General features: G+C 40.0%; 2 protein-coding genes across 2 annotated transcripts in view; both read left to right on the top strand.

Annotated features, from left to right (window-relative positions):
• The window catches only part of LOC131956732 (V-type proton ATPase 116 kDa subunit a1-like), an 86,112-nt gene that overhangs the window by 1,335 nt on the left and 58,710 nt on the right, over positions 1-26,067 (top strand). The window lies entirely within an intron of this gene.
• LOC131956743 (uncharacterized) lies at positions 5,703-25,392 on the top strand. Its single transcript, XM_059321321.1, has 4 exons — positions 5,703-5,797; positions 6,655-6,753; positions 23,284-23,409; positions 24,247-25,392. The coding sequence occupies exons 2-4, from the start codon at positions 6,688-6,690 to the stop codon at positions 25,390-25,392; spliced, it is 1,338 nt and encodes a 445-aa protein (XP_059177304.1). The 5' UTR covers positions 5,703-5,797; positions 6,655-6,687.

Raw genomic sequence — 26,067 nt, 5'->3', positions numbered from 1 at the left:
AGTCTGGAAGAAACACTGTCTACTGCTATGCTAGATGCTAGCTTAGGGTTACCCAACATTGACGTCATTATTTCGGTTTTTTTTCAGGATTTGTTTAAAAGTTAGACTACACGTGATTTTTTTGTGTGGCTTATTTTAACTCGCCGTGTAATCTAGAGACGTACCTAAATAAATTGTACGAGCCGACTCGCGGCATATCATACGCCGCTATTTAGTTGTTTTATTTTCTACTTTTCAGTAATTCATAATTTGTGAATTCGACAGTACCAATGCTGCCACTGAAAATATTTGCTTTAAAACACTAAAACCCTCCTTTCCCCCTACCCCCACCCCCACCCACGTGAAAGCAGCCTCCACACTTAGTTACCTCCCCTAAGTTTAAAATCGTTTCAAACTAAATTATCTGCCCCTAATAGCCGTCACTAAACCCAGCTCTACGATGTAAACATTTAGCGTGAACTACAGCTCAAGCTCACCAGACCATGTAAGTGTGGGGGTGGTTGCGATATGCCTAGAGAGGAAAAGAAGTGACTGCTCGGCGTGCTTGCAGCTTGTTTTCTAACGTCTCCCGGAAGAGAATTATATATATATATATAGATTAAAGTACTAGTATCGCGCGCAAGTACAGCCTTGTTTAATATTATCACAAATTTTCAGGAAGAGATGCCTGGTAGAAACTCTGACTGAATTTGAGAAACAGATTTGAAAAAAAAAATTGCGAAAGCCAGCGTCTCTTGCGTTCATGAAAAAAATTAAAGACTAGTGATGTCACCGACAATCTGAAATGCAAGTATGGGTCAACTACAATTATTTCATGGGGAGGGGAGATAAAAATTGGAACATCTGGAGTATATAGGGCTTTCTTGAACTCACTGTGACCCGCAAGGAGGCCCACGTTTTTTTTTTGTTTTTTTTAGGGGGGGGGGGGGGATAAAGTGACCTCATGAGCTATTTCAAATAGCAATTGTTCATGTTATGACGTATACTATAGGCCTTCACAATAACCTCTCGACGTAGTCTAGTTCGGGGGGGGGGGGGGGGGGGAATGCAATTTGCCATACCGTCAATTTTTTAATAGCAGTCCAAGGCTATTTGAAAAGCTTACATATAGATGTGTTTACTATTGTCTGCTAGGCTCAAATGTTGTTGGTTTTTTTTTTTAGTTTTTTTTTTCAAAGTAAGATTTATTTTAAATAATACGCCCCAGGATCTAATTTCAGGTATTCCGGATGACAGAGTTTCTTCCAGGCATCTCTTCGGAGCCCCCCCCCCCCCCCTCCTCCGAAGAAAGTCTACCCCCCCCCCCCCCCCGAACGAAATGGAATTTATATAGAAAACGTATACTTTTACCAGTGTTCGCCCCCCCCCCCCCCCCGGAGAATGTTGCCCCTCCCCCTCCCCCCCACATAATATCAAGTGCCCCCCCCCCCCCCCCCCCCGAGAAAACAGTCTAGAAGAAACACCGCGGGTTGATCTCATTGTCTATCAAACTAAAATGTTAAAATTAAATTATGCTCGTTTAAGTTTAAAAAATACAGTTACCTCTAAAAAAACGTAATAAACATCAAATTGAAAACAGTGCGAAAGATCATTATAGTTTAAATAAGTTAAAATAAAAGTTTCCTGGTCAAAAAATTGTGGGAACCCTGATTATAGCTAGCCATCGTTTTTACCACCCCCTTTGGACCCGTCAAGTTTTGGACTTAATTTTTGTCTCAGCTGTCCCTTCCAGGCATACATTAACCGACCTGTGCTCATTAAATATTCATTCGTGTTAATTACCACGGTGACACGGCCCGTCTCGACAGATCGACTTACACGTGTAGCTTGTAGCCAACGTGTTGGTGTTTATTGATGCATCGATCAAGTGATACTGATACGTGGATCACACGCTATGCACGCATGACTGGATACATATTACATTAGTACTAGCCTTCAGCCACCCCCTCCCTCCCTCCCTCCATCCCTCCCTCCCTCCCTCCCAATGTGAGCCTTTTAAGGGGAGAATTTTTGTTACCGATCTCATTGGCTTAGTAGGCTTATTATTATTAATCCTTAGTTGTATGAGTGTCTTAAATGTAAAACTATGACATGATTTCTATTCAAATGCAAACCAAATGTTTGCTAATGGAAGTGTTATATTTATCATGTTACTGATTACACCTTCTTGATGAACTGTTTCAGAATATTGCTTCTAGTTGCAAGAATTTCATTTTGATTTTTGTAATTTCAAGTAAGTTAAGTTCCCATTTTCGGACCTGACGGCCCATGGGGCAAGTGAAGTAGAGTTTAACTGTTTCTGTGAAACTCGGCATATGAAGGGATAGTGTGGTCAGCACTGTACACAGTCGCCGTTACTTTCCATAACGTGAGTTAGGTACCCATCAATGCTGAGTGGACTCAGGGACGTTCTACTGACATGAATCCGGATTTGTACTCGAGACTTTCAGGTTAGCAGTCTAGCACTCTACCTCTAGGCCAAGTAGCTTATTGGAATTGACAGTTGCTAATGTAGTTCGGCAGCTCAAGTACTGATGTTCTACATTAACAGATAATTAACTTTGTTCATTCATGCTTACATGTGCAATATGCATGTAGATTCTTATTTTCGAAACTCTCTATAAATATGTATCCAATAAAAATATGTTTATCAGAGAGGACTGTCTACTCTATAAATATGTATCCAATAAAAATATGTTTATCAGAGAGGACTGTCTACTCTATCATACAAATCAGCACTAACAAAATTTTGTTACGAACGCACAATTGTGGTTTCACCACATTGAAAATTTTGAAATAGAAAGCGACAAGAGCTGTTTATAGAGCTAAATAGAAGATAGCTGTGGCTTATCTGAAGACGGCGGCTGTTATACTGGGAGTCCATGGGGTAGGTAGGTCGCGGTGATTGATCAAAAGTGTGTCTCTTCCCGTCTTCTTACGTCATTCACAAATGTAAATAATGGGCACGTGACTTTGTTATAGGGAGATAAGTGAGCGGTGTTCACGTTTTTGACTAGTCTAGTCCATATCTAGCAGGAGTAAATAAAACAGTACTTGAATTTTCTGGGTTGACCTGCACAATAATTTATGTCACAGTCGTGAAGGAGATGGGGCAGAGGCGTCCGGGGACAAACTTTTCGATTTGCACCCCCCCCCCTCAAGATTTCGATTTGCACCCCCCTCAAACTTTCGATTTGCACCCCCCCACCTCAAACTTTCGATTTGCACCCCCCTCAACCTTTTAATTTGTTTTTCCAACCCATTTTGGCGCCCCCTAAGGTCGCCCGCCCCTCGCTACGACTCTGAGGTGGGGGGGGGGGGGTCGGACTGTTGTCAACACAAAAAAAGACGATGTAAAGTGAGAGGGGGTTGTCATTTATTGACCACACCTTACTATAAGACGCTATGACGAACGTTTTGTTTGTCTATCGAATGAAACAGCACAACTGAACCACGTGGTCAGACCATTCGGCTAACAGAACAGTATCGTTAGCTTGGCTAATGACATTAATGTTATTAACATTGTTAACGTATTCAACGATATATATTAATACTTATAGCCATTTATTGAAACAGGTTTTATGTTAATGTATGAAGTTCAATCTCATCGATCAGAGCTACAGATGCTACAGATGGCGCTCTGTCAATTATCATTACTGTAATACTGTTGTCACAACTGTTTGGGAAATAAAGTATAGCTTTTATTACTTTTAAAATACAAGGCACTGTGCAACATCATCTTTTCTGAGGTAACTTTGTGGAACAAAGGGACGCTAGCACACCTTACATCGTTGTCTGTTTTGGGCGATTCCTCCAAGTTGGGTCCATGACATTCCAGTTGCTTATTCTTCACTTACAACGGATATTTTTTTCAAGTATAAGGACTGTGCACGTAGATTTAAAAATAGAACAGAAGAAAAATTAAATGTTTGATCCACAAATATAAGATGGTCTAATGGTAGAGCGCTCATCTCCTAGCCCGAAGGTCTTGAGTTCGGGTCTCGTTCCGGACTTGGGACTGCAGGAAGTCCATGAGTCCACCCAGCTCTGAAAGGGTACCTGACTCACGATTGGGAAAATAAAAGCGGCTGGGTATAATGCTGACCACACTATCCATTCAAATGCCGTAGTCAAGAAACATACAACTCTACTTCACTGCCATACAGATCATTAGATCTGAAACAGCTGAAAAAATTAATTTTATGAATGTTCTTCAATTCTCTTTGCAGATATTGAGACGCTGTGTGTTCTTCATTGTTCCATGACGCGTCATGCCTACACTTCGCCCACTGCTGCATCTACAGGGGCCTTTATTTACCTGTGCTATCATTAGTGAATTACAGCATGAAATTAACATTGTAACTAAAAAGGTGAATAAACATAGAACAGCAACTTTCATCAGCTACTCTGTGGCGTTGAGTACCACACTTCTTTAAGTTGCTGACTGCGGTCTGACTCACAAAATGGTCGCCATCAAACCACTGCTCTTGAGTGCTGACTCGCCTCTGTGCTCAGCGGCGTCAGCGCTGACTCTACTTCAAGCTGCCGAGAGCATCAGCCAACACGTCGCTCAGAATGTCCACTCATTCCTCTCATCAAGACGGGTATCACGTGGTCAGGCAAACGATGGAACCAGTCCTGCTCACAACCAAATTCCTACGTCGTGTGTATCTCAAAGCTCAGACAATCCCAGCAATAATAAAGGAAAGAATAGGCGCAGTTCATTGGACATGGATTCAAAACATCGGGAAACATTTGCTGAAAATCAACACAAATACCACACGCCTAACTCAGATCAAGTGGGAATACCCGGAAAAACATGTCTTCAACTCATAAAGGGAAACAATCGAGGGCAAACTGAACCAAAATCCACAAATAATCCAACGAGACGTTATATAAGTAGAAAGGTCAGACTTTTTTGTTTACTGTGCTGTCTAAGAATAACTACAAATTGTTTTATTTTTTATTTTTATCTATATTATTTTATTAGGACATTAAAGATTGGACTGGGTTCCCCGTGGTAGAGCTACTCAGTCCGAGACAGAAAATTAGGAGAAAATTAATTGCGGTGCCCCAACGACCCAAATAAGGGTTAAGGACGATTGATTGATATTAGGGAAAGTAAAGGTGATCACACTATACTTTTATATGCCGAGGTCACAGAAACAGATGAACTCTACTTGCCCTATGGGCCGTCGGGTTCTAAGGAGAACTTAACTTTAAACCAAGTTTACCTAGTAAATGTTTATAGTTAGAAGCTCTAAATATTTCCAGACAGTGGGGATGGATAATGTTTTAAAATATGACAACAAAACTTGAGTTCAGCTCATGGAGAGGTGAGCCGCTGGGCGACCTATTTTGAACCTTTTTAAAAACAATTTCTACTTTTAAAAAATAATTAGGGACCCGCAGGAAACTGTAGAAACTACGTTAAGTATAACAGATTAAAATTTTCTTTGCTTTTTTTTTTGTTTTTGTGAAAAAAGTATTATAACCAATGAAGAGTAAAAGCAGATATTTATTTTAAGATTCGTGTGTTGCAGACACCAATGTAAAGTTTTTAGAAAATAAAGGGAAGCAACAACATAGAAAACATTACTAAAAAGGTATTTTTAGAGTTATTTTTCCTGATTACTCTCTCGCGCCGTTCGATGGTTTCTGTGCTGCTGGCACCTCTAAACGAGCCTTTTGCTCCTCGTGCACTGAGCGCGTATAAGGCTTGGCCACAACTTTAGGAACAGACCAGTGAGTTTTGTGAATGAACACAATCTAGTGAATAGCTTCGCGGATATATCAGGTCTGTTTTCCTTTTGATAAGTCAGGTTTTTTTAACTGTTACAAGGTAAAGTACATATCGAGGATTATTTTTGAGTTAATTTTTTTGTATTCATCGTTTTAATTAATTACAGCTTGATGTAGACGAATCAAATTATTAATCAACAATAGAATCGGGGTTTGTAAAAAAAGAAGTGAATTTGATTTTTTAAAGTTTAAATTCTAAAATCTCGACTTCGAAATTCTTCCTATTGGATGACAAGAAACTGTTCTTTATTTCTCATTTGAGTAAGGTATTAATTAGAGCTGAGTGGACTCAGTCACTTCTTACGGACTCACAATGGAAAAGCGAACTCGAGACTTTCGACTTAACAAAACATAAAGCTCGCTTGACATTCTGCTATCCGGGTTACTCATAAATATTGTCCCTCTTTTAAAGTCTTTTTTGAAGATCTGTATCTCAATACCATTACACATCGTCACAAAATGCCACTCCCCCCCCCCCCAACATGACGTCACACTTCAATCTACACCCCCCCCCCTCAAAATTGCAGTTTAATTTCTTTCTAAAACACTGACTGAGCTGGGCCAACATAGAGTATATTTATCAAATTTTTTATAGAATTTACAAAAACTGCTTTAAAAAACGCGAAATAACGGCTACAATTCAGCTTTTAACATTACTTTTTAAAAATGCAAATGTGTGACATCACACCTGAACCTCCCCCCTTCCCCTCATCTTACATCGTCACAAAATTCCGACCCCCTCTCCCTTTCCCCCATAGGAGGGTTACATAATTTATAGACCACCCCTCCACAATTTCGCCAGCAAAACATAAGGACCGCAATAATCTTTTATTTTTTGCCTTAATCTTCTAGGTCAAGGACGGGCAGCTGGTCATCGATGCCCTCATGGATTACCTAAAGGTCAAATGGACTAAGCTCAGGCTCAAGTTCCAGAAAATGTCCAAATGGAACGTGAGTCATACTTTTTATGTTGCGATAAACGGTGCGTTTACATTGGCTGCTGACTTTTTTTTTTTAAATGCGCTCTGATAAACCTGATATTTAAAACGAAATTGATATTAAAAACAGTTTTAAAAAACTGAAGCTGGGGAAAATATTTCTGTTCCTTTTTATTTTTTGTAATTAAAAAAAATTAAAACCCAATGTTTTTTTGTTTCCATGGTGACCATCCAATATCGTGTTTCCGTAATGCATCATCGGATATCACGTAGCGATTGTTTTAATTGATAGTGGGTGACAGTACAGGCAGTCTGAACGTCTATAGAAAAGGTTCTCACAGTTAGGTAGGCCTACCAGGTAAACCACTTGGGGATTAGCGGGGACAAAAAGTTTGGGCTTACCTACGGACATCGGGGGGGGGGGGGTAAGGGTAAACAACACAAAAAGCCACATACAACACCCGTAATATCGAAGGGGGGAAAGGTCTAATTAACCAGAGGCGTAGCGACACTTCCCGGCGCCCGGGGACGAACTTTCAATTTGGCGCCCCCCCCCCCCCCCCGGGACAAACTTTCATTTGGCGACCCCCCCCCCCCATCCCCCATATTTTTTTAATATTTATAATGCAAAACTGCAGTTAAAATGGGCTTTTAATTTTTTTTTCAACCCATTTTGGCGCCCCCTAGGGTCGGCGCCCGGGGACATATGTACCCCCCGCCCCCTCCCTTCGCTACGCCTCTGTTATTAACTCACGTCACAAATAACATAAAGTCTCAACCCCCCCCCCCCCCCCCCATGACAATTGTAACGACAATTATGGTCGCCCCTTATCACATCATGGCAGGTACTCATTAGGGACTATTGTAGGTTCTATAGCTTTTACAAAATTTAAAACGTTTCAAGTTTCCTTTACACATACAAGGACACGCACCCCCATATACACACACATACACACAACTCGCCCCTCCCCGCTCCCCCATCCCTATCGCTGATTGATCGAGCTCTTGTTGATAGAGATAACAAATTGATTATGTCACGTGTTTCCCGGCGCCGCAACTCATCGGTGGGATGAATAGAAGAGTCGGTTGCTAAGATAAACAGTCTGGGCCAATCGCGTTGCTACTATTGCACACAACGTGAACCTGCTGTTACCGTTGATGATAAAATCATAACAAATGAGACCTGGAGAACTGTTACAGAATACACAGAAGAAAAAAATCTCTACGTTATATCTATAGATCTAGACTAATTCTAGACCTCTACTAATAATATATTAGAGTGGAAGAGTGTTTAACAAAAATATTTCATTGAATTATTCCGACTTTGCGCACACGCGTGATAGTACAACATGCCATGTCGTTAGAAATATAATCAACTCACTACATTGGCACGACATTATATCCTGCTATATTTTAAAATGTTTTTTGTGTGTATAGGCCTACATTTATACAACTTAATTAAACACTTATATGTCAGACTCGTTTATTTAGTTTAACGCTAATATAAGTTTTCACACCGTATGTCTAAGTTAGCTTATTTATTGTTACAATTTAGTTTACGCTAAAAGTAAAACAGTAAAAATCACTATACCTATACGTGAGTCGAATGACCATCATAACCCACACAAGAGGCTACCCCCTCCCCATAAAGTGAAGCCCGTTTAATTCCTCCTCCCCCTCTCTTCCCCCTCCCCCACCACCCCATCATCACAGAAGTATGACCCCCTTACAGATGTGTTTTCATTTCTGGACGACCACAGGTTGTTTTACTTCATTAAAAAATAACTGATAGATTCTCACTACGTCCTATAGAATAATTTTATAAAACTTGTAGATTTATAAAAGTAAGTAAATGAAGACAAATTACTGATATCGTAGGCTGAATTAGTCTTTATTAGAGTGAGTGTGTCATAGGATTGACCTACGTCGTTAGCGAACGAACCTGTTTTATTTGCATCCAGTTTTCCCATCGCTTCGCGGAAACCGTTGCTATTTACTATATTAAACAGTAGGGCGATACCAGAATGATTATAAAACAGTTTGACTAAGTCTTAACGATAGAAGTATCGAACATAGTATAATGTCGATACCGCCCAATAGAAAATATCGATTTTAGTGTCACTCTTCATTTGACCTACATAACAAAGAGGAATGTAGTGTGTCTGTGTTCATACAATTCAGACTGGGCAAAAATGAGCTTCGTGTTATAAATGTGGCTTTGTTTTAAAACAAAAGGATTTTTTTAATTTTCTGAAACGGAAATATATCTGTCTTAAAATATCAAATGGAGCTAACCGGGTTTGAAAACAGCCATGTTACTAAGAAGAGCCGAAAGCCGTTGAGAATACCATTAGCGTTAATTCTAAAACAGCTGACTTTGAAGGTAGGACTGATTGTAGACTGACTCTACTACTTTCATATAGATCTACGACACGTTAACTAGGCTAAGCAGCTTGCTTTCTTCTTTCTCTGGAGGGGGGGGATTTAAAATAACGGGGGAGGCGGCGGACACTTGTTAAAGTATATGTTTAAGTATATTATATTTATAAATACATTTTTTTACAATTTTTACCCCCTGGTGTGTTTGTGTGTGTGTGTGGGGGGGGGGGGGGGGTGTCCTTAGGGTGTAGCCCCCCCAGGCAGAGATGCATTAAAAAAATTCTGAAGCAAAGGTATTAATCTGGCTAGACTAATTTATGTACATAATCTAGCAAAATTTATATTGAAGTTTGTTTTTGGCTTACCATACTTTATAAGCTGGTTACACACACACATACACAAACACACACACACACACACACACATATATATATATATATATATATATATATATATATATATATATATATATATATATATATATATATATATATAGCCTGTTTTTAAAATCTAACAAACTTTTAAAAATTTAAAACAATTTACTATAATTGGTCTTTGATGGGTACCTAACTCACGTTAGGGAAAGTAAAGGCGGCTGGGCTTAGTGCTGACCACACTATGTGTTCACATGCCGAGGTCACAGAAACAAGTGAACTCTACTTCACTTGCCCCATAGACCGTCAGGTTTGAAAGGGAAACTTTACTTTACTATAATTGGTAATTATCATGCCTATTTATTACTTATGCTATTCTGATTGAAACTGTAATTAGACATTTAGGCCTATATATTTTTGTATTGTTACCCAAAACAGTCTACTGATTAAGCAAAACGTTATATAGGCCGATAACCTATAAGCTGACAAATACACATCAACTATAAACATCAACTATATACCCTATATATCTATATCATTATATATATATGTATATATTTATATAGGCCTATATATGCCTAGATAAGCATGTCCTAGCTTTACATGGAAGGACAAGGTTTTATAGTTAACACTGGACAGATATGAAGTTCTTATCGTACTAATCATTTTATCAGTTACCCTGGGGTAGTCTTTATTTCAACATCAGCTGTTGAGGCCAACACCGCCACACACCACCGTCTAACGTCACTTCTCCTCTACACCTTGTGTAATCAGCATGTCAGATATCATTCAGACTTTTTAAGTGGGTGACCCTTTGTCATGTTTGAAAAAGTGTTCTGTATCAACTAGATTAAAAATATCGAATTTTAAAAACATGGGACACAAATTCTAGGTGGAAATAAAAAATAAAAATAAAAACTACAACTCCTAAACAAGGAGTTATATTCTATCTATAAAACGACGCCTACGATAACTTTTGCGTTAAAAATTCCCCGGTTTAGTTAACCTGTTCACTAGCTTCACACTTATCATCACAACCAAGGCACTTGAAAATCTAGCATTGGCCTCTATCAACCTTCAAAATTTCCCCATACACGGCTTTCCACAAAAGTGATTTCACCGACTTCTTCATAAACAGGTATAAAAAGATACTGCATGCTATTCTAAAAATAGAACTTTCAAACTGGTGTGTAAACAAATAGGCGTAGGTTAGAGAGCAAAGCTTATCTGATGTAACATCGGGGACGGCAAATAAAAAATTCGCGTTTTAACAAAGCTTTTCGGGGACACTTAATAAAAGATTCGTGTTTTTATTCAGATTTGCGTGTCGCTGTGTTAGCAGTATTTCTATTATAGCTTACGTCAAAGCGCAAACACGCTCGAAAGTGACTTGTATAAATAATATTAAGGTAGAAAAAAGTAGTAGTTTATATTCTTTTCTCCAATGGAACGATGACCCCCCCCCCCCACACACACAAATCACATAAAATCGCTGCTGACGCTAACTTTGGCGTCACTATGTGATTGTGTGGACAGCTTACACCTGGTGTAAGTCTAGCTAGTGACGCCTGTGATGTAATGGATCCCACACAACTATGTTAAATATTCTCAATTATTAACTCAACTAATCGGGACAAAACAGGTAGGTTATATTTTAAAATCCAGATACCTTCGGATTCTCAAATATACCGGATTTTTTTTTTTTTGTTACGTTTTAATGATTATACTGATCTGAACATTACTGCATTACAGGAAATAAAATTATTTTAAAACATATTTTTAAAAAAGAGCAAAATAGTTAACATTCTAGCAACGTGACTAGAATGCTAGATCTAGCAACGTTTAGGTCATGTAAATAAAATCAATACACTGAATTTTAATGAAACTTCTATCCAAAATTCATGCCTGGAAGCAGAAGGGACTGGTTTATCGGCGATCGAGTGATTTTTTTCGTTCCCGATATCTATTTTGTAAACTGTAGTTTTTAGTTTTATAAACTTTATCTAGTTTGTGTGGTCAGTTTAGTTACAGTTCGACAACCTTTGAACAAGACAGCAACAGAATTTAGTCAAACTAACAAGGCATTAGAATCAGATAAAAGTATGGGTGTTTGGAGTTGGGCACATTTTTCGTGTATCTAAACTAAATAGGGAGCTACACAATACGTGGGTATTAGAATCAGATAAAAGTATAGGTGTTTGGAGCTGGGCACATTTTTCGTGTATCAAAACTAAATAGGGAGCTACACAATACGTGGGCATTAGAATCAGATAAAAGTATGGGTGTTTGGAGCTGGGCACATTTTTCGGGTATCTAAACTAAATAGGGAGCTACACAATACGTGGACATTAGAATAAGATAAAAGTATGGGTGATTGGAGTTGGGCACATTTTTCGTGTATCTAAACTAAATAGGGAGCTACACAATACGTGGGTATTAGAATCAGATAAAAGTATGGGTGTTTGGAGTTGGGCACATGTTTCATGTATCAGAACTAAATAGGGAGCTACACAATACGTGGGTATTAGAATCAGATAAAAGTATGGGTGTTTGGAGTTGGGCACATGTTTCATGTATCAGAACTAAATAGGGAGCTACACAATACGTGGGCATTAGAATCAGATAAAAGTATGGGTGTTTGGAGTGGGCACATGTTTCATGTATCAGAACTAAACAGGGAGCTATACAATACGTGGGCATTAGAATCAGATAAAAGTATGGGTGTTTGGAGTTGGGCACATGTTTCATGTATCAGAACTAAACAGGGAGCTACACAATACGTGACTTCGCCCCGCACCCTAAACACTTACAACTGTCAGCTGTACGTATCCTATAACCCCATACGCTCTGATAAATGCTAGCTTCGTGTGATCAGTGTTCAATGACCCCTAACGTTCTCCAATAAGTTTTGATTTCTTTTGTTGATGATTAATCTGGCTTTCAGTGGTTTGATTGAGTATAGCTGATGATTCATGGCTGATAATTCATGGCCGTCGTAGTGTTTAGCCGTATTCCCAGTCGTTCTTGGATCAACAAAAGCACTTTTCAGTGTTGGGGCAGTGACCCAAAGTGTTGGGGGGGGGGGGGGGGGGGGGGGAGCGACCCATGGTGTTGGGGTAGTGACCTGAGGTGTTGGGGGAGTGACCCAAAGGGCTTGTCACTTCCTAGCGTTGTAGAGTCACGTGTATTACACTAAAATTCTATTACAACATCACTTCTATCGCAACATCACTTCTATACCAACATCACTTCTATAGCAACATCACTTCTTCACCAACATCACTTCTAAACCAACATCACTTCTAAACCAACATCACTTTTAAACCAACATCACTTCTAAAGCAACATCACTTTTAAAAAGAAAGAATGTATAGCATACAAATGTGTGCCATAAATTCTGTGGGTTTTTTTTCTTGTATTGGAGAGGTAAAAATGTAGGCTTTACAATGAAATCAAAAGCAGACTGTAATCGGTAAGACTTATCAAGTTTGTAATCACATTTTATATTATCGAAAAGCCCGTTTACCTGTTAGTCTCCCAGTCTCGCCTGACTGGTTCTGCCCCCACCCCTCTCACCCCCTCACCCACCCAGTGGCGTAGCGAGGTCGGGTGTCACCCGGTGCGGCACTTAATGGTGTCGACCCCCAGAGGCGTAGCGACCCTTCCCGGCGCCCGGGGACAAATTTTCGATCCCCCCCCTCAAACTTTCGATTTGCACCATCCACCCTTGTCGGGAATTGTCAAATTTGCTCTTAAAAGACTTTTTAACACTCGAATTAGTCACTTAATTAAGTGGAATTATCATTTTTACTTTCTCGTATATACGAAGTATAGAGAAAGTCTTGTAATCGTGCAAAAAAAAAAAATCGAGATTTTTGCAAATCTCGACGTTTTGCATCTCACTGATACGGAAAAACATAATTTTGCAATCTTGTCCGTATGTCTGTGTGTCTGTGTGTGTGTGTGTGTGTGTGTGTCCGTGTGTAAACACGATAACTTGAGTACCGTTACAGCTAGGTTGATGAAATTTCATATATAAGTATTTAATCAAAATCGTAGATCCGTATCAACTTTTGAGCGATTTCCGATAACCGGAAGTGGTACTTTTTCTACTTTGAATTTTTCAAAAGCCTATAACTTGAGTACTATTTCAGATAGATAAATGAAATTTCATACGTAAGTAAAAGATCTAATTCTCTACCTTCTATTAAATTTTGAGTCATTTCCGTTGACTGGAAGTAGTACTTTACGCTACTTCCGATTTCTCAAAAAACTAATGTAAATTTTAAAAGTAATAATAATATTGCGCACTATTATGCGCTTTTTTATTTCGCGTTCACTTGGTGTGCAATTAATTTGTCTACGAGATTTTATTCTATTTTTAAAACTTTAAGTATTTAAAATGGATTAAAAATCATGTCTATAGCCCGAGTTCCCATCCCCTGTTATTTTATATAAGAATATTCGAGAAAGTTTAGGGGAGATCACTCCCGGTTTATTCTCTATATGTTTTGCTATTTTTTTGCCTTGGTGTCACCCCCCCAAATGGTGTCACCCGGTGCGTTCCGCACCCCCCCCCATCCGCCCCCCTCGCTACGCCACTGCACCCACCCCTTCCCCACATATAAACAAAACATGCCTTCTTAAGTAGTCGTTTGATGCAAAGCTTGTATCATGATCTAAACGGCTGAAGTAATAATAGTATATCAGTCACAAAAATAAACATGGGTGTGTGGATATTTTTAATCAACAATTCGGGAATATAGCGAAAAGTTTGTGGTAGAATCTAATTTAAAATTTCTGAAAGATATATTGACAATTGTCGAGTTTAAAGCTAATTCAAACGCTATTTTTTTTACAAGCTTTTATTTAACTCACTTCCTCGTCAGTCGACAGTCGACAGTCTGTCTGTCTAGACGGAAACGCAGGAGTGAAAATTCGGACAGTTCTACTTGACCGACACGATTCACAGTTGGCACATGGGTCAAGACATGAAGACAATGCAATCTGAAACTAAATTTGACTTAATTGGATGCCTAATTGATTTTTTATGAATTAATTAAAATTTGGACCGAATTAGTAGGCATGTCTAGCCAACCACACCACACGCGTCATCAATAGCTGCGCCATCACGACCACGTAATGGCTGCGTTCAAAAACCATTGCGCGCCTACTGAACGTGATATTCAGAAGGCGCGCAATGGTTTTTAGTCATGTAACTCTATTGTAGATAAAACATGTAAAGTACTGAAAAAAAAATTCATAAAAAACGTTTTAATAACAAGCTTTTATGTAATGATGCACTAAAAAGTAGAAAATAAATTATAGACTACTATTTAAATAACTATAAAGAAAAGCGTGGGTGTCTTCCTTAACATTAGTAAAGGTATCCAATAGATACTAAAGTGACCCACGCTTTTCTTTATAGTTATTTAAATAGTAGTCTATAATTTATTTTCTACTTTTTAGTGCATCATTACATAAAAGCTTGTTATTAAAACGTTTTTTATGAATTTTTCTAAGTTTTAAAAGTGAAAAAGAGAATTGAGTTAAATACCAGGAAACCAGTTTACAACCAAGTGTGTTCAGTCTTGTTAGAGGATAAAAATTTCAGTCGCTTGTTTTCAGTGATAGGTCTGTGTAAATATATATGAGAATAGACGTTGTGTATTGGGACATTCTTGCTGTCAATGTTTTTGTGATGGGAATGGTTATAGTTGAGTGTAGATGATGTTGTAGTTCAAGATATATGATGTTGTAGTTTAATATACATAATGTAGATGATGTTGTAGTTTAATATAGATAGTGTAGATGATGTTGTGGTTGAATGTCGATGATGTAGTCGTTTAATGTTAATGTATATGATGTTGTAGTTGAATGGAGATAATGGTGTAGTTGGAGATATATGATATTGTAGTTGAATGTAGGTGATGTAGTTAAATGTACACGATGTTAAAGTTAAATATAGATGATGTTGTCATTTAATGTAGATGTTGTAGTTGAATATAGATTATGTTGTAATTGAATATAGATGAAGCTATAGTTGTATGCAGATGATGCTATAGTTGAAAGTAGAAAAAGTTGTAGTTGAATCCAGATGATTTTGTAGTTGAAGGTATTTAATGCTGTATCTGAATGCAGATGGTGTTGTATTTGAATGTGTATGTCATTGAAGTTGAATGTAGAAGAAGTCATGATTAGTTGCTGGACAGAACCACTAGGACTTTGATCTCAGTCCAATGTTTGCACCTTCATTGTATAACTACGTTTTTTTTGTCTAACAGTCCGTTGTTAGTGCTATATCAAAACTCAAGTCTCGAAGTCTAAAAAAAACATTCGTATCTTAGAATACACCAAGGGCTTTGTTGGCAATGAAACAATCAGGGTCCTTGTTGAAGTGTGGCTCTGTGTTATCTCGCCAACATCTGCGGGTTAACGCCAGATAGCCTCGATCGTTTTATCTTAATCCTCAGCACACAGAGACAATATAATTAGATTTTAATCTTTAGTTGTGTTGATTGAAACGGCCGACGTGCCACAATACGTACTCCCGCATTCCCCCCTCCTCCTTTCTCCAAACAACCGTTCATCTCATTAACCGTCCTCTCCTAAAAAACTCCCATCAGCATTCCCATCCCCAAACAACCTCTCAAAATTCTTAAACAACCCCCCCCCCCCACCCAAAACACCACATTACAAATTCCGAAGTGTTTTTTTTTCCATTTTCAGTTTGTCATCCTGTAACATAAGTTAAAAAAATGGTAGCGAATACTTGCTTTCAATTTTCTAAGTATTGGAAATATTAGGATCGATTTTCAAATATTGATTGTTTATTGATTTATGTACCGTCGTGGGTCGATAAGCGTTAGTCTGATCATAACCAGTAAATTGTCCCTAAGGAAAGATCACTCAATATTTTTGTAGTGCTGTCTGTAGACATTCAAACAACATTAGATCCAGTTCATTTAAGTCAACGTCATTCATGTTTAGTGTGCATTTTGCCTGGTATTAAATAAATACGTAAAGTTACATATTCATGCATGTTTAATCAAAAGTTTTTGGGAAGGTAGCGACACTTACATCCATAGCTTGTGGGAGGTAGCGACACACATCAATATCATTACACCATCCCTAAAAGTAGGCTTAAACTGAGTTTATCTCAACATCTCGATGCCCCCCCCCCCCCCACTCCATTAAACAACACCCGTCCTTTAAAAATCATACAGTATGCCAAATATTGATTCTTTCATTTGTTTGGTTTAAACCTATTTAAAATATAACAAAAAAAAAACATACAGTATGCCAAATATTATTTCATTTGTTTGGTTTAAACCTATTTAAAATATAACCAAAAAAAACATACAGGATGCCAAATATTGATTCTTTCATTTGTTTGGTTTAAACCTATTTAAAATATAACACAAAAACCATACAGGATGCCAAATATTGATTATTTTGTTTGTTTGGTTTAAACCTATTTAAAATATAACACAAAAACCATACAGGATGCCAAATATTGATTATTTTGTTTGTTTGGTTTAAACCTATTTAAAATATAACACACAAAAAAAAACATGAATGAGGACGTTACCGTTGATTTGAATAGGGCTGACAATAAATTTGTCTTCAGCAATAAAGTGACTGATAGTAAAAGCCGCGGGGGGGGGGGGGGGGGTACATTTCTAACGAAACCGGAAGTCGACTAGGTGCGACAGTTGTCTTCAACGTCCCGGATGTTGTTGAAAACACCGAACAGAAGAAACAGCTAGCTAGCACAGGTTTTTTTTCACATCTGACGTGTCTTTACTACTGTTATCAGTCAGGGTTAAAATGGGAGATTCACGGGATTAACTAACCAGCGTTAGGTAAGTTCGGATTAACTACCTGATGTTACGTAAGTTGGGATTAACTACCTGATGTTACGTGCGGGTTTAGCTAACCAATGTTACAAGATTTAGCTAGTAATATGATGATAGACAGTTTGTCAACTAGATTGGCCTAGTAGATCTAGTATGCCTAGCCCAAGTCTATATAATAATTTTCTAACATACGTCTAACTGTCATATTATGAAAGTTAGACGTATGTTAGAAAATATGACTGTTGTCAAAGGATTTGTGCTTCTCGGATGCTCATAATATATCGAATACTTCTCTTTTACCTGACTTGCTTGGTACATGTAGGAAAAATAGACGACTTAAAAATAAAAGCCACATTTTTTCAAAACCAAAAGTAGACCTATGTACTACAAAATGTTCTATTATTTCACACGCACACACGCACACACACACACACATGAAGTCTCCTGTCAACCCAGCCAATGTCCTCTGTCTAGTTATCAGCTCCCCAACGGTAGTGGTCATGGTTGGAACTTAAGGGGTAGTTCATAAATGAGGTCACACTCCTAGAGGGGGGGGGGGGGTACGAAATTTCGTGATGAGGTGGGGGAGGGGGGGTTCAGTAAGTGTGACGTCACACTGTTGTATTTTTTTTTATTATGTTAAAAGCTGCATTTCAGCCGTTATTTCTCGTGAAAAATCAATCGTGAAATGTTTAATACTAAAATTTTTGGAGATTGTAGTATGAAAAACATCTTTATAGCGAGTATATGAGTTTCAATATCTTTTACAAATGCTTGAAGTATCATTTAAGCCAATGTGAAGATATCAATTAGTCTATTCTTGCTTACAATAATTAAACTCACAATTATTTCTTTCACTCGGATGCAGCAAATCTCAGTGATCATGTGGTTTTGTTGTCAACATTTAAATAGCAATTTAAAGAGACAAGATAAGGGAATAACTACACGTGCACTTAAACTCGGTGGTGATAGTGCTCTAAACCAGCGGCTCTCACACTTTACCTTCAAGTACCTGTTGTTTAGTTGTACCCATGTGAGAGGGTTTGTATATTGGGAATAATCTTTCATTCGTTTTTTAACACTGTAATACAAGTATAAGACCACTTGTAAACACAGACCTCCACCCCCCTCCCCATCGCCTACACACCCTCCACGCACACTGTATATCTCAATGTGAGGACCGTTGATCGAACTGAATCCCAAGCCGATAGCTGTTAAGTTTTCCAGGCAGTATCGATTTTCTCGGGAAAAAGTTTCCTGGCACTACTTCCTGGTTTCTAGATCTTTCTGCGGAAATCTTCTAGATCTTTCTCGGGCTGCGGAAATCTTCTAGATCTTTCTCGGGCTGCAGAGATCTTCTAGATCTTTCTACTTCATACCGGGCTGTAGAAATCTTTTAGATCTTTCTCGGGCTGCAGAAATCTTCTAGATCTTTCTAATTCATACTGGGCTGTAGAAATCTTTTAGATCTTTCTCGGGCTGCAGAAACATTCTAGATCTTTCTACTTCATACCGGGCTGTAGAAATCTTTTAGATCTTTCTCGGGCTGCAGAAATCTTCTAGATCTTTCTAATTCATACTGGGCTGTAGAAATCTTTTAGATCTTTCTCGGGCTGCAGAAACATTCTAGATCTTTCTACTTCATACCGGGCTGTAGAAATGCTCTACTCTATTTCAGACCATTAGAGTTGCAGACGTTGTATTCAGCAGGCATTGACTGACGACACTTTTGTTAGCGTACAGTGAGAGCCAGACAAGACAATACACCACGGGGTAGACGAAATTAGAATTTTAAATATGTTTTTAAAAATCTGACAGGGATTTAGAGTGGCAGTGAAATATTACCATAAGATATGAGTAATTAGCATACAGCGACAGACTTGGGTGACCTGAATTTAAAATGTGAGATTATTATTGTGATGATTCAGATATTACATCACGCTACTGAAAATTAGCTAATTACGTCTATGTTATATTAGAATATTAGAACATGAATTGGGTCCTTTAGCTTAATTTTCCCACAGATGAATAAAACAAGCCACCCCCCCCCCCCCCCCGTTTAAAACATGCCGTATGCCCGTGACTACTGTGATTTATTCAGTCAAAAACATGTTGACGCCGACTTTAATTGAAGTAATTACCAAAAAAAGTCCATTAAGCATTCGACAACATACTTTTAAAAAACGGCCATTCGTCTTCATTAGAGTGAATACGTTTTGTTGAGATAGTAATAACTTATCAGTGAATGAATCACCCCATTTAGAAACTTCCGTCACGTAGGAATTGTCTATATGACGTCACACAATAGGCTCGTTAATTTATTAGGAAATAACTGCCATCAAGTTATTTTTAAACCTCAGACAGAACACTCGTTTTCGTGACGTCTGTATGACGTCACACCATAAGGTCTTTAATTTGCGTGTGGAAATAACTGTCTTCATGCTATTTTTATACCTCAGACAGAACAATAGTTTCTTTTGTGGTCGCCTTGTTTAATTTACAGTGACACCCCCCCCCCCCCTATCGGTCACCCCAGCTCCCAATAATTATTTGTATAAAACTCAAGACGGTAATCCCCAGTACAAAACCATAGGTCATATGCCTAGAGCGCATGCGCCATACAACAATAGGATCTATCACGACATACGGCAGGAATCAATGGGGCTATTCTTGCTCAATGTGGCGCACCGCGGCATAGCTACTGTACTAACAGCGACCGGTCTTTTAGTCAGGCTAGCTCTCGGAATTGTGGTTCTCAAACTAGTCAGGTCTCAAACTATTTAGCTTCACATTTTAAATGGTGGTTCTCAAACTACTCAGGTTACATTTAAAATTGTGGTTCTCATACTGTTCAGGTCTCAACAGTGGCGTAGCGAGGTCGGGTGTCACCCGGTGCGGCACTTAATGGTGTCACCCCCAGAGGCGTAGCAACCCTTACCTGGTACAAACTTTCAAATTTTCGATTTGCACCCTCCCCCCCCACCTCAAACTTTCGATTTGCACCCCACCCCCCCTCAAGTTTTTCTCTCTATATATTGCTATTTTTTGCCTTGGTGTCACCCCCTAAATGGTGTCACCCGGTGCGGTCCGCACCCCCGCCCCCCCTCCCCCTCGCTACGCTTCTGGGTCACAAACTAGTTAGGTTCTCCTTTTAAATGGTGGTTCTCAAGCGGGGCTAAGAGCATAACAGAAGATACACACAACTTAGAGAATAATGTGCTTTCTATCCCTGAATATGGTTCAATTTATTTAAAGCTATGTATCTAAATATCCTGTACTACAGTATTGGTACTTATACAATTAAAGAACTTTTCAGATATAGGTACCATACTGTTTTTACAAGTCTCCGGCCACATTTTCTTTATCCAATAATGCAGTGTAGTTTACCCTAACATTCACCCAACCCTGTACCCTTAACGTTAATACTAACACTAGAATCGAAACCTATTGGAAGTTCTGAGTCAGCTTGCTTGGCAACGAGCGGAAGTTACATAGAAAATGGCTGCCTGACTGTGACATAGAAGGGCAGTGGGTGATCTCCCTTTTTTTGACCCCTAAATAGAAGTTCAGAGTCAACCTGCTTGGCAACGAGCGAAAGTTACATAGAAAATGGCTGCCTGACTGTGACATAGAAGGGCAGTGGATGATCTCCCTTCTTTGACCCCAGATGTAAATTTGGCAACTGTACTGTGGTGTCTTTAATGTTTACAATTTTAAAGTTGGAATGCTATGACAACAATTCTACCTTCTCAAAATTTGAACGGACAAACTCCTGCATAATTCATTGCTATCTGGTACCTTTAAACGGAAATGTTCTGCTGCGACTAGTGAGGAAATGTAACGAGAACCGTTAATCTAGAACCACCGGGTCACTCCTTAAAACTTCCACCTGACAATATTGATTTGATTGATTACTGATCGATATCCTTCCTCCCGATCACATACTTGCACACCCCATTTAAAACAACACCGAACACGATTTAATTTATCAGCAACGGATACATTTTAAAACTGATTGACTTCATACTAATCAATACCAGCTATCGAACACTTTAAAGCTGTGCTTGATTTTGGTGTGCCGGGTAAGGGGGGTAATAATGTTCACTGCCACTTATGTGTAAAGGGAGGTAAGAAGTGTGACCGAGTGTTGTGGTTGGTGTAACTAACTTCATACCTTATGAAGCTTGTTCAAGAGGTGCATGGATATTTTGTTAGGTGCAAATGGAAAATTACCAGCTCTGAATTTATTATCTTAAAACAACAGGATTACCGTCTGTTTTTAAATTCTCACAAGACAATTGTGCCGACCCAAGATTTGACTCGCGTAAGCCTTCTGTTTTAATTACACATTCGTTGAACTGGTTTGTCAAAGTTTATGTGCTATTTGGTGTTGGTACTTACTGTGTATATGTTTGACTAGATATTAATGACTGACATTTACATTTTTGGCTGATGTAATGACAATTTTAACACACAGACAACTGAAATAGAAATATAAATGACTCTACAAAAATACAATTTATTATGGTATTGACAATATAATCTCTTATCTAATGTTTGTCCCCCCTCCCAGATGTCCACCTAATGTTTGTCCCTATTCAAATGTCCACCTAATACATGTTTGTCCCTATTCAAATGTCCACCTAATACATGTTTGTCCCTATTCAGATGTCCACCTAATACATGTTTGTCCCTATTCAAATGTCCACCTAATACATGTTTGTCCCTATTCAAATGTCCACCTAATACATGTTTGTCCCTCCCCAAATGTCCACCTAATACATGTTTGTCCCTATTCAAATGTCCACCTAATACATGTTTGTCCCTCCCCAAATGTCCACCTAATACATGTTTGTCCCTATTAAAATGTCCACCTAAAACATGTTTGTCCCTCCCCAAATGTCCACCTAATGTTTGTCCCTATTAAAATGTCCACCTAAAACATGTTTGTCCCTCCCCAAATGTCCACCTAATGTTTGTCTCTATTAAAATGTCCACCTAAAACATGTTTGTCCCTCCCCAAATGTCCACCTAATGTTTGTCCCTATTAAAATGTCCACCTAAAACATGTTTGTCCCTCCCCAAATGTCCACCTAATGTTTGCCCCTATTAAAATGTCCACCTAAAACATGTTTGTCCCTCGCCAGATGTCCCCCTAAAACATGTTTGTCCCTCCCCAGATGTCCACCTAAAACATGTTTGTCCCTCCCAAAATGTCCACCTAAAACATGTTTGTCCCTCCCATAATGTCCACCTTATGTTTGTCCCTATTAAAATGTCCACCTAAAACATGTGTGTCCCTCCCCAAATGTCCACCTAATGTTTGTCCCTATTAAAATGTCCACCTAAAACATGTTTGTCCCTCCCAAAATGTCCACCTAAAACATGTTTGTCCCTCCCCAGATGTCCACCTAAAACATGTTTGTCCCTCCCCAAATGTCCACCTAATACATGTTTATTCTTATTTAAATGTCCACCTAACACATTATTGTCCCTCTTTAAATGTCCACCTAATACATGTTTGTCCCTACTAAAATGTCCACCTAATACATGTTTGTCCCTCTTTAAATGTCCACCTAATACACGTTTGTCCCTAATAAAAGGTCCACCTAAAACATGTTTGTCCCTACTAAAATGTCCACCTAAAACATGTTTGTCCCTACTCAAATGTCCACCTAAAACATGTTTGTCCCTCTTTAAATGTCCACCTAATACATGTTTGTCCCTACTAAAATGTCCACCTAAAACATGTTTGTCCCTACTAAAATGTCCACCTAAAACATGTTTGTCCCTCCCCAGATGTCCACCTAAAACATGTTTGTCCCTCTTTAAATGTCCACCTAATACATGTTTGTCCCTCTTTAAATGTCCACCTAAAACATGTTTGTCCCTCCCCAGATGTCCACTTAATACATGTTTGTCCCTCCCCAGATGTCCACCCTCCACTCCCCCAGGATACAATGTTGTTGTTGCGCCATCGGAGTGTTTGCCGCCATGTTTGGGATCTTCATGTTATCTGCTGGGATCTGTATCGTCCTCAACGTCACGTTCATGGAGGTGAGTACATACTAGCCCGGGGGGTGGGGGTGGGGTGGGGAGGGGGTGGGATCTTCATGTTGTCTGCTGGCATCTGTATCGTCCTCAACGTCACGTTCATGGAGGTGAGTACATACTAGCCCGGGGGGTGGGGGTGGGGTGGGGAGGGGGTGGGATCTTCATGTTGTCTGCTGGCATCTGTATCGTCCTCAACGTCACGTTCATGGAGGCGAGTACATGACTAGCCCGGGGGTGGGGGATGGTAGGGGGGTAGGGGAGGGGGTGGGTGGTAGTATCTTCATGTTGTCTGCTGGCATCTGTATCGTCCTCAACGTCACGTTCATGGAGGCGAGTACATGACTAGCCCGGGGGTGGGGGATGGTAGGGGGGTAGGGGAGGGGGTGGGTGGTAGTATCTTCATGTTGTCTGCTGGCATCTGTATCGTCCTCAACGTCACGTTCATGGAGGCGAGTACATGACTAGCCCGGGGGTGGGGGATGGTAGGGGGGTAGGGGAGGGGGTGGGTGGTAGTATCTTCATGTTGTCTGCTGGCATCTGTATCGTCCTCAACGTCACGTTCATGGAGGCGAGTACATGACTAGCCCGGGGGTGGGGGATGGTAGGGGGTAGGGGAGGGGGTGGGTGGTAGTATCTTCATGTTGTCTGCTGGCATCTGTATCGTCCTCAACGTCACGTTCATGGAGTAATTTATAATTACAAATAGATCTCCTTATTTATTTATTTTGGGGGCAGCTAACATTCTTTTTTTTCTAAATTCTAACGATGACCAGTCAGGTAAATATAAAATGTCCACACGTGTTACGATAAGAGATTTGAACCTCCTCTTCTCTCCCCCAGGTGGACACCAGCGGCCTGCCACCCGAGCTCCACAACGAGGAGGGCAAGAAGGTGGTGGGCATCATCCTGATCTGTGTGGCCGTGGCCACCCTGGGGCTGAGCGCCACCGTCAGCGTCGTCTACTTCGCCGTCTGCAACAAGAAATCCACCCGCTCCATCACCGCCAGCCCGTCAGGCCAGGCTCAGCTGGTCCAGCAGACCAACAAAACCACCCCCACGACGCCCCGACTCCCGGGACAAGCCACGCCTTTAGAACGACCCCGCAGACCAACTCCCCGAAGCGCTAGTCAGACATCTTTAAAAGACAAACACAATCGAAGACACTCTTCAGGTTCTACATCAGATAGTCTCCCGTTAAGCAGAACAGTCTCCCCGAAAGGAACGTTGACGCCAAATTCTCGGCATTCACGAAGAAAATTGCGACACCCTAAAGACCCGAGATCTCGTAAAGCTTACAAACTAGACTTAGACACACATTTCGAGGAGGAATCAGAAACAACGAAAGTGACAGCTGATTACCAGATGCAGCAGAAATCTGGCCAGTCGTCGTCTAGTACCTCGCTGGGTAAACAAAGCTCACATGAAGGGGAATACCCGCATTATAACTCCCCGCACAAACGTTCTCTACCACCAGTCATTGTGGTGGACTCCTACCCCCAGGAATTCTCCCCGCCGGTTAGCACCATGTCGTCAGAGTGTGACTTGGCAGAGACACGCTTCATGGTCTCTTCAGACATGCAGGACTTTAACGCCCTCCCCGGGCTGAGATCTGGCTCCCAGGATGAGCTTGACCACGAGCCGCCGCCGTCTTTACCCTACAACATCCACGTAATAGACTCCATGGACCTGATCCTGTCTCCCACGCCACCAGAACCACCCCACCACAACATCCTGATGGTCAAGTCCAAGAATGACCACGACCCACCCACCCCCTTCCAGGACAACTCAGCTGACCACAATGCTGAAATTAGGGACACGATCACAGACCTCACCCACTACCAGGGTCACGGTAACCACGACAACGCAGACAGCAGGTGTGAAAGTGTGGCGAGCTACAACTCAGCTTTTTCTTATGACGAAGACGACCCGGACAAGACAGACATGGAGCTGGTGAGAGAGAGGATGAAGAAGTTGTTGAACGACTGAGGGAGAGAATGAAGAAGTTGCTGAACGACTGAGAGAGAGAATGAAGAAGTTGCTGAACGACTGAGAGAGAGAATGAAGAAGTTGCTGAACGACTGAGAGAGAGAATGAAGAAGTTGCTGAACGACTGAGAGAGAGAATGAAGAAGTTGCTGAACGACTGAGAGAGAGAATGAAGAAGTTGCTGAACGACTGAGAGAGAGAATGAAGAAGTTGCTGAACGACTGAGAGAGAGAATGAAGAAGTTGCTGAACGACTGAGAGAGAGAATGAAGAAGTTGCTGAACGACTGAGAGAGAGGATGAAGAAGTTGCTGAACGACTAAAGTCTTCTGATCAGCCTGTGTACTTCTCACATTCCTGGACCCATCAGTCAGGTCTCAACATGTGTCCAGAGAAAATCTGAGCTCTGTTAATGGTAGGTTTATAATTGGGGGCTTGTCAATGATAACGTAATCCCCCCCCCCCTTTGTTCATTGGTTTGAATTTGAATTATACTACCAGGGATGTGTTAAAAATGGTCTTTTAGTTGCTGATTGGAACATCTGTTGTAACATTATGTAAAAAAACAACTATGTAACAAAAATCTGTCTCTGATCTGACGCCCTTAACCTCCGCTTCTTGTGATAGTATTATAATTTAATGAATTCATTATTCAACATCAATTATGATATGTGATTT

The sequence above is a fragment of the Physella acuta genome, unplaced genomic scaffold (genome assembly GCF_028476545.2).
Source record: "Physella acuta isolate Inbredline_101_S28 unplaced genomic scaffold, ASM2847654v3 ptg001173l, whole genome shotgun sequence".
NCBI classification, from domain to species: Eukaryota; Metazoa; Mollusca; class Gastropoda; family Physidae; genus Physella; species Physella acuta.
This window is presented reverse-complemented; position numbering and strand designations above follow the sequence as displayed.